This window comes from Mizuhopecten yessoensis, unplaced genomic scaffold (assembly GCF_002113885.1).
Source record: "Mizuhopecten yessoensis strain PY_sf001 unplaced genomic scaffold, ASM211388v2 scaffold10423, whole genome shotgun sequence".
Classification (NCBI taxonomy): Eukaryota; Metazoa; Mollusca; class Bivalvia; order Pectinida; family Pectinidae; genus Mizuhopecten; species Mizuhopecten yessoensis.
Window position 1 is genome coordinate 423,736 of NW_018408539.1, and position 17,356 is coordinate 441,091.

The 17,356-nt window shown below is 41.0% G+C and overlaps 1 protein-coding gene across 1 annotated transcript; it reads right to left on the reverse strand.

Moving 5' to 3' along the window:
• Positions 1–1,370: 1,370 nt before the first annotated feature.
• On the reverse strand, positions 1,371–15,423 carry LOC110460534 (sodium- and chloride-dependent glycine transporter 1-like). Its single transcript, XM_021513496.1, has 4 exons — positions 15,015–15,423; positions 14,182–14,282; positions 6,021–6,191; positions 1,371–1,800 (listed from the first exon to the last, which is right to left on the reverse strand). The coding sequence occupies exons 2-4, from the start codon at positions 14,251–14,253 to the stop codon at positions 1,651–1,653; spliced, it is 393 nt and encodes a 130-aa protein (XP_021369171.1). The 5' UTR covers positions 14,254–14,282; positions 15,015–15,423; the 3' UTR covers positions 1,371–1,650.
• Positions 15,424–17,356: the final 1,933 nt, after the last annotated feature.

The window sequence follows — 17,356 nt, forward strand, 5'->3', positions numbered from 1 at the left end:
CATCTACATAATCATTAGTTTTAAACTTGTGGTACAGTATACAGAATCAAATAGGTACTCACAGACCAGTTGATATAATAATATCTTGAAGCGGCAATATTCAGCAAACGAGTTGACGTTTTGTTAAATCATCATTCGTTAGTTGTTTGTATTGTCACCAATTACAATTTCGCTCGTCAAAGCTAGTTTGGTATCATGAGTTTTGGTGAATCTACAACGGTCCTTAAGTATTAACCACAATTATACATTATATAAAACATACATAAGAGTATGTTAATCTCGGATAAATCCCTGGGAATTATTATGAAAAAAGTGGACGAGTTGTCGAAACCTTGGAACTTACAATAACACCATAAAATATAGAGATGCAGAAAGGAAATGAGCAGAATCTTAGACTAGCGAAAACAATTGCAGTTAAGGATGTACTCCTCTGAGGTCTCAGTCACGTTCAAGTCTCGTTTTGATCTGGTGTAATGGGTTTTTGTAATATTTAACAAATTATGATAGGTATAATAGCAAACACACATCTGAAAAACATGTAAAAAAAACTAGATGTCTGTTGTGCGTAGAACATTTTTTACAAGAATTTTTAAAAAATGACCAATTTGGCGGCCATTTTGAAAAAGTGTTTTTATGAGAATTTCTTGCGCTTCACAAAGGGACAAAATTCTCCTTTTTTGACACTAGATTGATCACTTAAATTGTCATTGTGTCACCATTTTTAATTGTAGCAGGTTCAATTTTGCTGTACAACTTTATAATGTTCAATATGATTAAAATAATATGCAAAAAAGTGGAATGTTATATATTATTGATATTCTGTTTTACATATTAGGGTAACTGAAGCACTTTTGATTTTTGACCCCGAAAAAGGGGAAAAATAACAGAAATGATAATGGGACAAAAAAAGAAGCACACTGACCCCCCATTTTTGTGGCTGTTTTAGAAAGAGAAACACATTTTCTTTTGATTCATTGAATACTAAAAAAAGTTTATTACAGGATTTTTTTATATCAAGCGTTTAATCGGCAAAATGGTGAAAAATGTGCATTTTTTCATTAAGAAATAAGGGGTAGGGGTTTTACATTTTCCTTCCATAGTTTCAAAGAAAATATTATTTGTATCAATTCTACAAACATTCATACATATCTGATAACACACTTGGAAGAAATTGTATGAATTTGTTCTGCAAATGGTCAAAACCCGAAAATTCACCTAAAATCACATATTGTGTTAAATTTGTATCTTTGACCGATTATAGCACAAAAACTAATACACCGACATATCTTTTTTTTTTCATTTTCTACTTTGCCATTATTTCCTTTTTCCAAAAATTAATATAAGAAAAAAAAATTAATACAGGAATTTTTTGACTTCTCAGAGGTGTACATCCTTAAATACATTGTATGTTGAGACGCATTCGGGTTCTATGATAAGCATGCATTCACTTATGAATGCATTTTGCATACAAATATATTAATACTGCAAATATATAACTGGAGTCATACATCTAATAACAAGATAATGAAAATATAAATGATTACAAAAAATAGTATTGTCGCCAATGAAAAGTCGTATACAAATTAGCTTCCTTTGTTCATAACCTTAGGGCTATCCACAATCTCATTTATCAGAATCACTTTACAATGTTTAATGTGTTCTTTGTTTTCCAAAAACGTTGACTTTAATTCTTTCCCAGAACCCAAGTGACGACATGTTGTTGTCAACGTCATAACCCGACGCGTGTTTTCTAGATATGGGTTTCCAATAGGGTGACGGTCGGAATGACGCTTTGAATTTCTGAAATGAAAAAACAACAAAACATTAATAACACATGCACACTCCCAAAATCAAAGAAAAAACTACTCGTAATTATTTCATCATACCGATGCGTGCTAGTCTGGAATCGATGTCTAAAAATAATACAGATTTGATCGCATGGTGTATAGAAATGATATAGATTGAACTAGTATTTAACAAGAAAAATATATTGGTAGGATGCATTAATAGACCTGAATCAACTGCATACTATTAGGATAAACCAGACCATGTTTAACATCATAATAACTTGAGATATACATGTAAAATATGTTAAATATACCTCCAACCACCATTTTAATACACTAATAGCAAAATATAAATTGACCGATCTAATTAATAAACCTACCAGGAGAACACAACTAAGGTCACTGCTATTGATATTTTATTCACTAATAATATTAACCTTATAAAACATCAAACAGTGAATACACCAATATGAAGTGATCACCATGTTATTCAATTTGCATATTTAAATTCTGTATTCAAGCAGAAAACTTAAAATAAAACTATATTATACTATGACGATACAGAGTTTTGATAAAATCAATAGAGCTTTAAATGTACTGGGAAAAAAATCTTAACTCGAACGAACCTTATAAAAGTTTTACAGATGATATCAATAACCAAATAGAAGAATGCATACCATCTTAAACTATAACCATTTTTCCTCATGATAACCTTGGATGAGGAATGATATAAGGCAAAATATTAGACAGAGAAACAGATGACATAAAAAGCGGTAAATAAAAATACCTCAAATTACTTGAGGAAAATTCAGATAGGCTAGAAACGTAGCAGTCAACCTTGTTAGAGAATCTAAAAGATTTTTTTTTATGAAAAATTGCATCAATTACTTAGAAATCAATCAATACCTTCTAATGAATAGTTGAAAATAGCTAGATCTGTCATGAACTCAAACAATGTATCAAATTACCTTCATCCTCTCTCTGGAAATTAAAACTTAATACATCCTCCATTTGAAAAGGCAGGATGTCTAAATAACTACTTTCGCTTAATATCAACTTCCTTTAGAAATATCGGAACCCCTATTTCGCAAGAAAACACCTTTCTCCTCAGCCTAGACAATATAATTATATCTGAACAACACATTAAAGAACAATTGTTTTTTACTTAATGATAAAAAACTCCTGGTCCAGATGACTTGATACCCCAGATAATAAAGAAATAAGCACCTTCTCATGTATATCCTATAACTATACTTTGTTATAAGACAATTGAAACTGGAAGTATGCCCCTTTCTTTGAAAACAACTAATATCAATTATAAATACAACGGTAAGGGTGCTCAAAATTATGTCGCTTACTATAAGTCAATATCTTTAGCATCATATTTTAACAGAATCATAGAAAAACAATTATTTTTTAAATATATGTTGTATTATATGAAAGAATGTGGTGTAAGAAACACCAGTCAGACTTCTTACCAAAAGACTCAACAGTTTGATAGAGTTGGGCAGAAGGGCTTTTGCTTTAAATTAGAACCATAAATTATGGTAGAAAAGGTAAAATACTGCAACGGTTAAGAAAAGAAAAAAAAATCTGATACTAAGAAAAAAAAAAAGTATCAACAGAGATTTTTTCAACTTAAAGCGTTGCAAAGCCGTTTCGTTTGTTCTTCTTTAATATAAATGATATAATAATGAGTACCAAGTAAAACAAACCATTTTGTTAACTAGGTTCTATTAATACATGGGCAATTAAATGAGAAAACAAATTTAATTCGCTAAAAAATTAGTAAGTGAAATTTTCTCAAGGTCAAGAATTCCACAGGAGTGGATGTGTCACCTGCATAGGCAACTCTAATGAGATTATGTGAATAAAGCCATTAACGGTGTTAAGTGAGAAAAGTGTTTCGGCTTGAACACCAGCAATCTCATGGAGTAACAATCAGTGTGAAGTTTTGAGGTTGATGGGCCAAAAGAAAATGGACTTATCCCAAGGAAACAGTTTTTTCTATTTATAGTAAAGGCAACATTGACATTTGACCTTCTGACATGAAAAGCACCCCCAAGCAAGCACTATTGGTAAGAAAGCACTGTATGGAAATCTTAGTTCGATCAACCCAAAGAACATCAAGCTATCGCACGGAAACCGTTTTTCTATTCATAGTAATGGTGACCTTGACCTTTGACCTTCGGACCAGAAAGGCAATCCCAAGCAAGCACTATTGGTAAGGAAGCACTGTTTGAGATCGATCAACATAAAGAAAGTCAAGTTATCGTACGGAAACCATGTTTCGGACGACGCAACCGACGACGACGACGACGACGACGACGACGACGACAAAGTAATACCTATATGTCGCCTTGCGTTGCAGGCGACACAAAAAATGGAACCTAATCATCTATATATATTTTATTTGGTACACTTAACTATTAAGCGTACTCATCAACAGTATTTGAATTTGGAGATGCTGTTTGGGACAACTGTAGTAAAAAAATAAGATATTCTAGAACCAATTCATCTAGATGCATTTCTGGACTCGAATCATTTTGTTATACGGGAGAAAACATAAACTTTTACTTATGTTCATACTGTAAATAATAATCAATGACCTAAATTCGTAGAAGATATCACTGAACCCTACCTTTACTATAATACAAAAGTTAGATATCCACTAATTCCCTAAAATCTTTTGTATATAACTGAAAAATATTTACACTGTTTCTTTCCCTTAGCATGTAGAGAACTTAATCTTTACTCTGCCCATACTTTACATGCTACTTCTTTGCAAGAATTGATTTTTTTTATCTGATAATGTTTATAACACGAACGAAATTACCATCACATTTAGATGCTATTGGCCAAGAAAAATCCATATTATGGTTTATGAGCTTTAAAAGCATGGTCGCAAACTAAATAGTGACTTGTATAAGGATCATCTGAATGACACAGCAACATGTGGATGTGGACATGGAAATGAATATCATTTTATATCGGACTGCCCACTCTGCAATAACATTAGGATGGAATTAGTACAAAACATTTCTCACTTTGGTTTAACTGATAACCATGTTTATTATCATATAAATGCTCTGTTAAATGGATGCAAAATACGCAACACTGATATCAACATAACTTTTTTACAAATTATTTCTGACTATATTCGTAAGAATAATAGATTTTAATATTTAATCTCACTCACAACCAAACTTTACATTGTTGGTGATGTTAATACTGGTCTATATTTATCTATCTATCTTCACAACATCTCTTGTATTCTGACTGGACTGGATGGAAATAATAATGATTTATCCTAAATCCTGTTTTACTTAGTTTACAGTTACGTGATCATTCTAAAGTGATTAAATGTTTAAGAGAATCAACTCCATTAAAAAGATAAAATCAACTACATTTTACCCTATGCATCCATATCATATTCTGAAATTTTACAAAATATGTATTTCTTTGTAATTTATCCTATATATCCAGTAAGTGAAAGGCTGATGTGTTAATACATAATTTCTTTCGTATTTCGTGGATTGTATGTAGGTAGGATTATCAACAAATAAACATAATACTTTTTTTTTCGGTATTAAGATTTGCTAAAAATTAGGCATATTTTTCAAACTAAATTCTTCTCTACAACTGTAATCATTCAGATGAAAGTCTTTACCGAATTCCGCATAATTTGTGTGCATATATACATATAAAAGTTAAGATATTTCTTTGAATATGATTCTTCACAAGAGTCTTATCCCCGGAATGAAAATACACGATAACAATAATATTACGGGAATGAGAACTTACATTGATACATAGACTGGAAATAATATTACCTTTTTACTTACCGGCTTCGTTAAGTATGTACCAGTTTTATTGATTGTTATATCATACGGTTTGATATTTACCTACATAAACTGTTAACTTATATCGCTCGCTCAAGGGAAATGGTAAAATACCTGGACTTTGTGAGTCAGCCTTGGCTGGAATTCACCTTTTGTAATTACTTTTAGAATTCATAACCCAACAATACTGTAAAAAATAATCGTTTTGATTTACCAATTTACAATATGATCCCATGGTTTATACAATATTGTTTATAAACGAATACAAACTAAAATTCCGTGGTATATATTTTTGCCTTTGATGTATAATCCATCGACATGAGTACCCATTGATATTATCACTATATATATATATATACACACATTATTTGAATTTCAAAAGTGAATGTACCTTGAAAAAAGAGTCCCCGGGGGTATTCAGCACAGTCCCGACCCCCACCACGATAACGGGTAGGAGTGGCATTATCCCGACACACCAGCCCAGCAGGTTTACGTAGGACGGGTACACATAATCCCCGTAAGTCGGAGGCTTGTACAATATGAATGTGGAGACAAACAAAATCTGAAAGTAAAAGAAAATATTTTCTACATCTTCACGTCCTAAGCTGGAGTAACCATCTCATTACATGACCAAAATAGAAAAACTTTCCTTGTAATTACATTGTTCATTGAATTAAAGTAACAGCCTAAAATCTACGTTAGCCTCGGATAAGTCCGCCCGCATCTACTCCTGGTGATCTCACACAATTGTGACTCCTTCGAAGAGAAAAAGTATAAATCCGTCCACATCTATTGATGTCGGAGTCATGGAAACTTGTCTCGATTTATGGTTTGATTATGGAAAACAACTGCAGATAATGAGAACATTAGTTACTAATGAATGTAAACTGCAAACACATACTAATGATGATTTCTTATAAATGTTTACTGTAAAATTTACATAATTAAACAAAACGTAACAGAAGTTGAGAGAAAGTCAATACCAGTATACAACACGAAGAACTAAGGAGGCGCCAAATGCGAGGGGAGACACCATGAACCAAACAGAACAAGGAGCCAAAACACGGTTGGTTCGATGGGTAAGCATTCCATTCGCCACACGTGTCACCTGTCTTGATATCTGCCGTAACTAATGTGTCCAAACGTCAATGTTGTCGATGTAATTCAAGTTACATTGAAATGTCAAAACGTCTAAGTTATATTATTATTTTCCATGATTTGCTTAGTGGAAATGAGCGGTACTCTTTTATTTTTGCTCCAAATTAACAAGTCTGTGCACCTGTAGTCAAGTTTATTACCTGACTTTGTGTTAACTTATATACCATAAACTTGAGGTTTTTGAAGTAAAACCAATTTTCATGATGTAATACTTACCATAACTTTAGTATGCATATACAATACCTACACCCATCTTTGTAGCCCAAAAACAAAAGATTCAAATATCCCTACCTCCCTACCGTGACGTAACCTCTATCTCGATGACAGAGCCACGGAGTGATCTCCCTTCCTCAAACCCCCTTTTATGGAGCCTAAAGGCAGCCAGGATGAGGAGGCAAGGGGAGGAATACAGGGTGGGACTCCATAAAGTTATGGTAAGTATTACATCATGAAAATTGGTTTTACTTCAAAAACCTCAATTTCATTTCAGTAATAATTACCATAACTTTAGTATGCGAATTCGTCTTACCGTAGTGGAGGCTTCGAATCCAGGCAGACCAGGCTGACGGAACAAACTCGAGACATGCTCAAGGTAGGGAAAAGGTTCAAGGAACCCCCCTAATAAAGCCCCGAAAGTAATTAAAAAATGGAAAACCTCCCCGTGAAACGAGCAGGTGTACCACCGTGGTGCCTGATAGCATACTATTTAAAATCACTGAATTACTGTGGAGGAACAGCCACAGACTGTGCAACCACCACCGGTCCAAGGGAATACAATCCATCAGAATGAGAGGCCAAGGACCGGAGATAAAAATCCGTGAAGGTAGTCTGTCCGCGCCAGAAAGCTGCGGACATGACCTCCTGAAAGGGGGACCCATTGAGGAGGGCCCATGACGCAGCAAGGGCCCTGATCTCATGAGCTCTCACCTTATACAACGCCCGAACCTGATCATCCGAGTGGTCGTAACCGTACTTGATGACCTGACAGATCCATCTAGACACTGACTGAGAAGAGATATCCTGTTGACCCTGCTTAATGGGCAAAAACAGACGAGATCGAGGACCTCGCCCCCCCCTGGTTTTATCGAGGTAAAACCTAAGCGCCCGACAGGGACAGAGCAACCTATCCCGTTCCTCAGCTCCAACGAAGGCAGTCAAAGACGGAATCTTAATCGGATCGGGCGAGAAGCCAGGAACCTGATTCTTAGCCATAAAGGCAGGATCAGTGAGAAGGGTAACGGCAGAGTAATTCCTGGACCATCGGAGGCAAGAGGGGTGAGAAGACAAGGCATGAATCTCACTCCTCCTTCGACCTGAGGCCAGGGCAACAAGGAATACCACCTTGTAAGTAACAAACTTCAAGGAGGCAGACGCTAAAGGCTCATAAGGTGCCCGCATCAGCGATTCGAGCACCAGTGGCAAATTCCACTGCGGAGCCAACTGCCGGACCCTAGGCCTGTCCAACCCAAACCCCCTAATCAAGGCAGAAAGAGAGGAGGACGAGCCTACCTCCGACCTACCATGAACAGAGAGAACACTAGCAATGGCCGTGCGATAACCAGCGATAGTGCCAGGGGCAAGATTGCGGTCCCTAAACAGCCAAAGAAGGAAGTCCGCAATCACCTGGACAGTAGCCTTGATCGGATCAACCTTCCTGCCGACACACCAATCACAGTAAATCTTCCATCGTGACTGGTAGACGGCAGATGAGGAAGCCCTAATTGATCGAGCGATGCGATCTGACACGTCCCTAGAAAAGCCCGCCTGAGCGAGGCCTCCTGAGATAGCTTCCACGCGTGAAGGTGGAGGATCTCCGGACGAGAGTGCATCGTCCTGGAACGAGGCTGGCGAAGGAGGTTCGCTCTGAGAGGAAGAGCCAGGGGCTCTTCCACCAGAAGCGACAAAAGCTCCGGAAACCAAGGCTGCCTCGGCCACAGGGGCGCTATCAGGAGGAGGGAACACTGATGCTCCCGAAACTTCTGCAGCACCCTGCCCACCATGTTGAAGGGTGGGAATGCATATGCATGCATTCCCTCCCAATCCAGAGACAGAGCGTCCACGGCCCAAGCCCTTGGATCTGGTACCGGAGAGACAAACGTTGGCAACTGATTGTTCAGTGAAGTGGCGAACAGGTCTATGTGAGGCCTGTCCCACACCTGACAAATTCCCACGAAAATCGAGGGATTCAGTTGCCACTCTGTCAAAACCGGCTGGCGGCGCCTGGAAAGAGTATCCGCCAGAACATTCAACCTGCCTGGCAGATGCTTGACACAAATTGTCAACTGCATTTCCTGACATAGAAGCAGAATGCGGATAGCGAGGGCACACAGGGTGTGAGACCTGGTTCCCCCCTGTCTCTCCAGATACGCGACAACCGTAGTGTTGTCCGTAGCCACACAAACCACCTTGGAATGCAGGATCTCCCGAAAAGACTGCAGAGCCAACAGAACAGCCCTCATCTCGAGCACATTGCTGTGCTCCGAGAGCTGTTCCCCAGACCACTCCCCCGACTGGCAACGCCCGTCGAGATAAGCTCCCCACCCTGTCATGGATGCATCCGTGTACAGGGTCATAGTGGGAACTGGCTTGGACAAAGGAACCCCTCGGAGAACATTGTCCTGATGAGTCCACCAGCGTGCGTACTCCTTGACCGACTGGTTCAGAGGAAGCAAGGCTTCCCAATCCCTTGAAGAAGGGACCCAGTTGGCAAGGAGAAACATCTGGAGAGGCCTGATGTGAAGTCTCCCTAAGGGGACCACATCGGCCAGGGCGTTGAGATATCCCAGAAAACTGAGAAACCAACGTACCTGGACTTGAGACCGGCCGATAAAGGTCAGAGCAAAAGCCCTGGCCTTCTCGAACTTCTCCATCGGTGGAAGGGCGATGCCCTGAACCGTATTGAAACGGTTCCCCAGAAAAACAAAATCCTGAGATGGGGAAACCTCCGACTTTTCTCTGGAAGGAATGAAGCCGACCTTGAGTAAGAGTTTCAGAACCAACCGGGTGACCTGTACCAGAGACTCTCTCACTAGGTGGAGCATGAGGGAGTCGTCGAAATAGATGTGAACATCTATTCCTCGAGAGTGCAGGAATCCCACGACCACCTGCAGCAGCTTGGTGAAAACCAAAGGTGCAGTCGTGAGCCCGAACGGCATGGCCCGGAACTGGAAGACCTTTCCGTTGCAAGTAAAACGGAGGTACTTCCGTGCCGACTTCTTGATGGGGATGTGGAAGTAGGCGTCCTTTAGATCTACTGAAGTCGCCCACATTCCCTCTCTCACGGAGGCGATAATACCCCGAGGAGTCTCCATCTTGAAGTGAGGAGAATCTACGTGCTTGTTGAAGGCACTTAGATCTATGATGGGACGCCACGCCCCGGACTTCTTCCGAACCAGAAACATTCTGGAGTAGAACCCGGGAGTGCATCCCGACATAGGAACCTCCTCGACCGCGCCCTTGGAAAGCATGGTCCTTACTTCCTCCTGGAGCGCCAGAGCCTTTTCCGGATCCCCCGGTGGAGGAAAAAAGATTGGCTCTGACGCTAAGGGCGGATCCCGCACTAGCGGAATGCCTAACCCCTCCTTGATCACAGACAAGGTCCATGCGTCTTCCGTAATTTCCTTCCACTCTGGAAGGAAAGCAGAAAGACGACCCCCCACAGGAAGATCTGGTCGAGGCAGATCGAGACCTTGCCAGGCAAGAGAATCGTCTGCTGACCCGAAGCCTAATCCTGCGGGAGAAGGACCTAAGCTTGAGCCGAGAGGACTGCATTCCTCCCGGCCAAACTCGTCGTCTGACACGACCAAGGAGGGAAGAAAAGAGTCAGGAACCCTTCTTCTTACCCCCAGGAGGGTTCTTACCCTTCTTACCCTTCCATTTGTTGCCCTTGAAGGGAGGCTTATACTTGGGCTGCGCAGAGGACTGCGAAGCCGAAGGTTTAGCCTTCTTCTTAGGAGGCGCTGACCCCTGCGAGGTACTGGCCTTCTCAGCCTGAATCCTCTTCACCAGAAGTGCAGAGGCGACCGAGTCCTCCTTCAAATCCTTCTGAACAGAAGGAAGGGCCCCTCCAAAAAGAGTGGACCCTGAGAAGGGGGCAGTCAACAGTCTGGAACGGTAAGGCTCATCGACCGGGCGATTTTTCAAAACTGAAAACCGCCTAGCCAACAAGACATTGACGAGGGATGACACCTGTAAAGCTGCCAGCGCTCTCAATGCCCCGTTCAGGGCAGAGGTCACTCTGTCCTGGATGTCGGCCTGCTCTGTCTCGGTAATCCGACCCTCAGGCAAGTCGGATACCCTATATAGACAAACCGTCAAGTAGTCTATATACGACAGAATCTGGATGGAGAGACGCAGCAGTCTCTCCATCTTGTGGTGTTCTTTGGGACCGAACACCACCTGGTCCACCGATTTACCGGGCCAAGCTGCAAGTTCCCTCGATTCCAGCTTAGCTGGTTGAGGGGCAAGCAGACCATCATGTGTGGCATAGTCAGTGGCGTGCACCTCTGACAAATCGCCAACACTGAGCTGCAACCCAGCATACCCAGGACTACGGGTTGAAGAAGAATTCTTCCCTAAAACCCGAGACTGGGCGGTGGCCAGAGCTGAAGACACAATGGTGCCTTCTGGCAGAGAGCGGTCCGACCGAGCGGACACCCGAGGAGCCACCAAAGAACCCAAAAGGGTGGTGGACTCGGGGACAGATGATGCCGAAGGTGGTGGGCAAACCTCCTCCCCAAGAATCCGGGAAACGTCAGCCCTAAGGCCCCGCATACCGGATAACACATGCTGGGCCTCAACCTCAGCAGCCTCAGGGTCTCCCTCATCCTGGAAGTCCTCCTCTGAGGGCAAGCCCTCCTGAGGACTGTCGTCAGACGACTCGGAAAGACCAGCGTCTATATCCGAACAACCAGGTGAAAGATGAACAACATCATTGTCCTCTGCCATACCCGCGCCCTCAACGTCCATAGCCTCCACACCATCCAGACCAGAAGCCTGGGGCGGAGGAAATGGGCCAGCCAGAGGGGCCAACCCGAGAGAAGGCTCCCCGTACCGGCGTTTAGGTGCAGTGCGCCTAACGGCCGTGGCTGTAGGTTTAGGCTTAGTAGCCAAAACCCTACCCTTGGACCCAGAGACCAACGAGCCTGCCCGAGAGGCAGAAGTCCTAAAGGTCCGACACACCTTCTTAGGACCGGCCGATAAGGCCCCCGAAGTAGCAGAAAGTTGGGGGGGGTCAACAGAACTGCTAACACGTCTCCGCGAGGGAGAGACCAAACCCCAAGGATTCCATGACGGAAATGCCATGGGGTTAAACCCATATCCCGGAGGATAGGGGAAAGGTCCCGCGGGCTGGGAGTGACCCCAGAACTGGCCAAACTGGCCTGCCTGAGACTGGGGCTGGCCAACTTGCCCAAAGGGCGAAGGTGGACCGCCACTCCCTCCAGGTGGAAACCCGGACATGTACGGGCTAAGCCCGTAACTGCCGGGATGCTGTCGCAACCCAAAACCATCCGCAGGCTGGTAAGGGCGGCCCAAGGATGGTTGCCCGCAGGCACCCGTATACCCTAAGCCAGGGGAAAACGGAGGCCGGAAACCGGCCCCCTGTCCAGCAAACCCAACCCCTGGGGGGAAACCCCCCAGGTTCCCAGAAGAATGAAACTCGGGACCGGACCTAATAGGACCGGGTCCGGGTAACTGACCGGGAGGGTATGCCTGACCAGCATTGATGCCGGGATTAGTGAGCTGCGCGTCACTAATCCCGGTAGACACAGACAATCCCGAAAGAAAGTCTGTTGTCACACCAGGACCTGAACCCGAAAGAACAGGCCCGGCACCAAGACTGTCCCCAACGACCGCACCACCTGGAATGCCGGGATCACTGACAGAGTCAGTGACCGGCGGCCGGTAGTCCCTACCCGAAGGCAAGCGCGAAAGCTTACGGGCGTTCCCGGCCAATTCGACCCTTGGCTGTGCCAAGCCAGGGTCAGGCTGCCCCTCCCCTACTCCAGGGAGTTCCTGGACAGGAAGGGCCACCCCCTGCTCACGAGAGGGACTTGCCGAAGCAAGACCCCCCGAGACAGGAACAGAGACAGTACCACCAGACCCCAGAGAGCTGGTGGCACGACCCCTACCTCTCTGCTTCCCTCGCTTACCGGAAGAAACAGACGAATCTGTCTTACGGTAAGTTGAGGGTAGCTTTGGAACAATGAAGTCCTTGCCCTGAGATTTTGACTGTGAACAAAGTTCACAAGGCGAAACCTCACTGCAAGGACGACACCTGGGACAGGCATCATGAGGGTCCCGTTCCACAAAGAAATGGGAACACCCATGAGCACTACCTCGTCGCTGTCCCGACCGAGACATACCCTCCAAAGCGAACGTAAACAAAAAATTTACAAGCAGATAAAACGGGAAAATAAGGATAAAATACGATAGTACAAAGTACGCAACGTAGAAAGAATTTCACCCGTAATATAAATCAGAAAACGGTTAAAATAAATAACGTTTGCCGAAACAAACAACCGTCACCGAAATAAACAGAGGTCGGAAATTAACCCACGATAATGGCGGACCGTGGCACACCACCGGCACACGTGGAGTAAAATAACCGGCCGTAAAAGGCACAAAAATAATTTTCAACAACAATTAGTTATATCAATAAGGGCAGATGGGTAAAAGGCACACAAACTGCGCAAAAATATGAGTTGACACTCAAACCAAACCGACAAAACAAAGTTTTGAATTGGAGCAAGCTCCGTGCGTCAGCATGCAGCAGGCGCCATAAAAGGAAGAGGAAGGGAGATCACTCCGTGGCTCTGTCATCGAGATAGAGGTTACGTCACGGTAGGGAGGTAGGGATATTTGAATCTTTTGTTTTTGGGCTACAAAGATGGGTGTAGGTATTGTATATGCATACTAAAGTTATGGTAATTATTACTGAAATGAAATATGTGTTTCAAGGCATACCTGAAATCCAAAATTATTCAACATTTTTGCTAGAACTGTGTGTTCACAAGCATATTTTGACAGTACATGTGGATAGTATATTTGAAGTTTGTATTCACACGTATTTTGAACTGTGTGCGCACATTTCTACCTCACCTTTGCGTTCACCTAAACATCTTTATTATACGTTCACAAATGTAATGGTATGACCTGTGTGTGTTCCACTATTCCTAAGTATACAGAAACGTAGTGTTCATCTATCATTCACGACCTTTGTGTTCACATGTATATCTGAAAAGTGTGTTCATTTCTATATAAATATATATATTACGAATTGTGTTCAGGTTCATGTGTGCTATGTACATAGACATATACAATCCGCTCAACCATGCATGTTGTTGATAATATACTGTAGCTTGAGAGGGAGTTACAAAGCTAAATAAACTTACCAGAAGCACGATTGGGTTTACAAAGCACCAGCAAATCCGTACAAATACAGGAACTCCACGACCAATCATCATTTCAATGTCCCGCGAAAACCGTTCTGCTCCTGTCAAAACGTGTTAAGTACCGTCAATGAGGTTCTTCAGTTTGCAAATATATATGCATCGAAGTTTTAGGTATCAACGTTTAACGAAAGACTTGTCCCTTTCTAAGGCTGTCGCTTTGGAAGGGGCATACATGGAAAAACTAAGCCCTTTTCCTCATCCCTCTGATATTGTATGATATACTTATGTTATTCAACTGTTTTAACTACACTATGACAAAATGACAATATGATCATTGTTATAATGTCATCACTCAGTCCGAGCTTGAGAGAGAAACGTAAATACTTACATTGTATACTATGTAAAGCTTTGAAGCATGTCTATCATACTATTTTCTGGTAAATTACTTCATACATATCATACTATTATCTGGTAAATTACTTCATATACATTATACAATCACATCAGCAGGCTAGAACAACGTTTAACTTCAATGTAGAACATTGTTTAAGTGGCTGATATTTATTTGTTTTCATTTGTATATATATACAATTATTCTAATTAGGATAATTCATATGACACATTTATAAACTTTTCGCATTTAAACTAGATTTAACAATCAATAATTTTGGTAGCAAATACGACAACAGAAATCAACAAAGTTAATAGTCAATGTAAAACTATGTATCGATTATAAAAATATCACTTCAGAATATTATATACGAACATTATGGTTTTTTTTTCAAAATTAAGGCCCGGAAATATCCTTAACCATTACATTAATGAGAAGTTACCATATATCCATCCGAATATAAGACACTCGATCAGACCAAACACCGGTATGGACACCGCAACGTACCAGTCAAATAGCTGGTAGAAGTATATCCCGGCCTACAGAACAAAGACATTCTAAATATATAACATACCAACACATATTTAGCTTTACCACATAACTTACCCATTTAACTATTAATGTCATACGGCCATGTCACAAATATAGTCATTCACACGTGTAATAGAAGCTTAGGGAAATGTGATTTGTCCTTGTACATTTGAATGTTTTCCTTTGAAATTAACTTGAAATGTATATTTTATCACTTATATTTTCATCACATTTAAAACTGTTCATTATCAAATTTATTAAAAAAACAAATAAACTGGAACTAATTTGCACTGCGCGGAACGACAATACTATGATCGGAGTACTTTGGTTCAGATCTTTATACAGTCTACTGATACCACATAGTTTTTTTCCTATTTTGTTTTTAAATATCGATCTTATGTGATAAATAACATCCTAACTGAGTGTCCATGTACTATTGAATTTATTAAACTCGTTCAATAAATTGAATATGACATAGATACTCTACTCATGTAAGATCTTCTGAATACCACGTATCAGCCAAACTGTATTTATATATATATTCCGGCCTTCAACACAAAGAAATACAAAATAAAATATACCAACTCATATTTATCTATACAACGTAGAAGTCAAACATTTGGCAGAAGTATATACTGGCCTGCTACACTGAGATATATATAATACCATTTACCAATTTATATTCTAATCTACATGTTGGTTGTTTGTATAGGGTTTAACGTCGTATCAAAAGCTAGGGTAATGTAAGGACAGGTTTCTTTACATGCACGTGTATATATTAATCAACGTACCTCACGGTTAGTCCAATATACATTTACAATAAACGAGGTATATAACAATTTGATAAAAATCTTGGTACAGAAGACTTTTCCCAACAGGAAGTAGATAGAAACCTTGGTACTAAATACTTACCCCAGCAGGAAGTAGATACAAACCTTTGGTACAGAAGACTATCCCGAGCAGAAAGTAGATACGAACCTGGGAACAGAAAACCATCCTGAGCAGAAAGTAGATACAAAACTTTGGAACAAAAGACTTACTCCGGCAATAAGTAGATACATACCTTTGGTACAGAAGACTTACCCGGGCATTAAGTAGATGCAGACCTTTGGTACAGAAGACTTACCCCGACAATAAGTAAATACAGACCGTTGGTACATCAGACTTACCCCGGCAGGAAGTAGACACAAACCTGGGTACAGAAGACTTACCCAAGCAGGAAGTAGAAACAACACGTTGGTACAGAAAAACCTACCCCGGCAGGAGGTACATGTAGATACAAACCTTGGTTCAGAGGACTTACCCCAGCAGGAAGAATATACAAATCTGGGTACAGAAGACTTACCCCAGCAGGAGGAGGAATATACAAATCTGGGTACAGAATATTAATCCCCAGCAGGAAGTAGATACAAATCATGGTACAGAAGACTTACCCCAGCAGGAAGAATAAACAAATCTGGGTACAAAATATTAATCCCCCACCAGGAAGTAGATACAAATCATGGTACAGAAGACTTACCCCAGCAGGAAGAATATACAAATCTGGGTAAAGAATATTAATCCCCAGCAGGAAGTAGATACAAATCTTGGTACAGAAGACTTACCCCAGCAGGAAGAATATACAAATCTGGGTAAAGAATATTAATCCCCAGCAGGAGGTAGATGCAAATCTTGGTACAGAAGACTTGCCCAAGCTGGAAGTAGATAAAAACCTGGTTAAAGAAAACTTACTCCGGCAAGAGGTACGTGTAGATACAAACCTTGGTTCAGAAGACTTAACCCAGCAGGAAGTAGATACAAAACTGGATACAGAAGACTTACCCCAGCAGGAAGAATATCCCCAGCAGGAAGTAGATACAAAAACTGGTATAGAAGACTTACCCCAGCAGGAAATAGATACAACCATGNAACACATATTTAGCTTTACCACATAACTTACCCATTTAACTATTAATGTCATACGGCCATGTCACAAATATAGTCATTCACACGTGTAATAGAAGCTTAGGGAAATGTGATTTGTCCTTGTACATTTGAATGTTTTCCTTTGAAATTAACTTGAAATGTATATTTTATCACTTATATTTTCATCACATTTAAAACTGTTCATTATCAAATTTATTAAAAAAACAAATAAACTGGAACTAATTTGCACTGCGCGGAACGACAATACTATGATCGGAGTACTTTGGTTCAGATCTTTATACAGTCTACTGATACCACATAGTTTTTTTCCTATTTTGTTTTTAAATA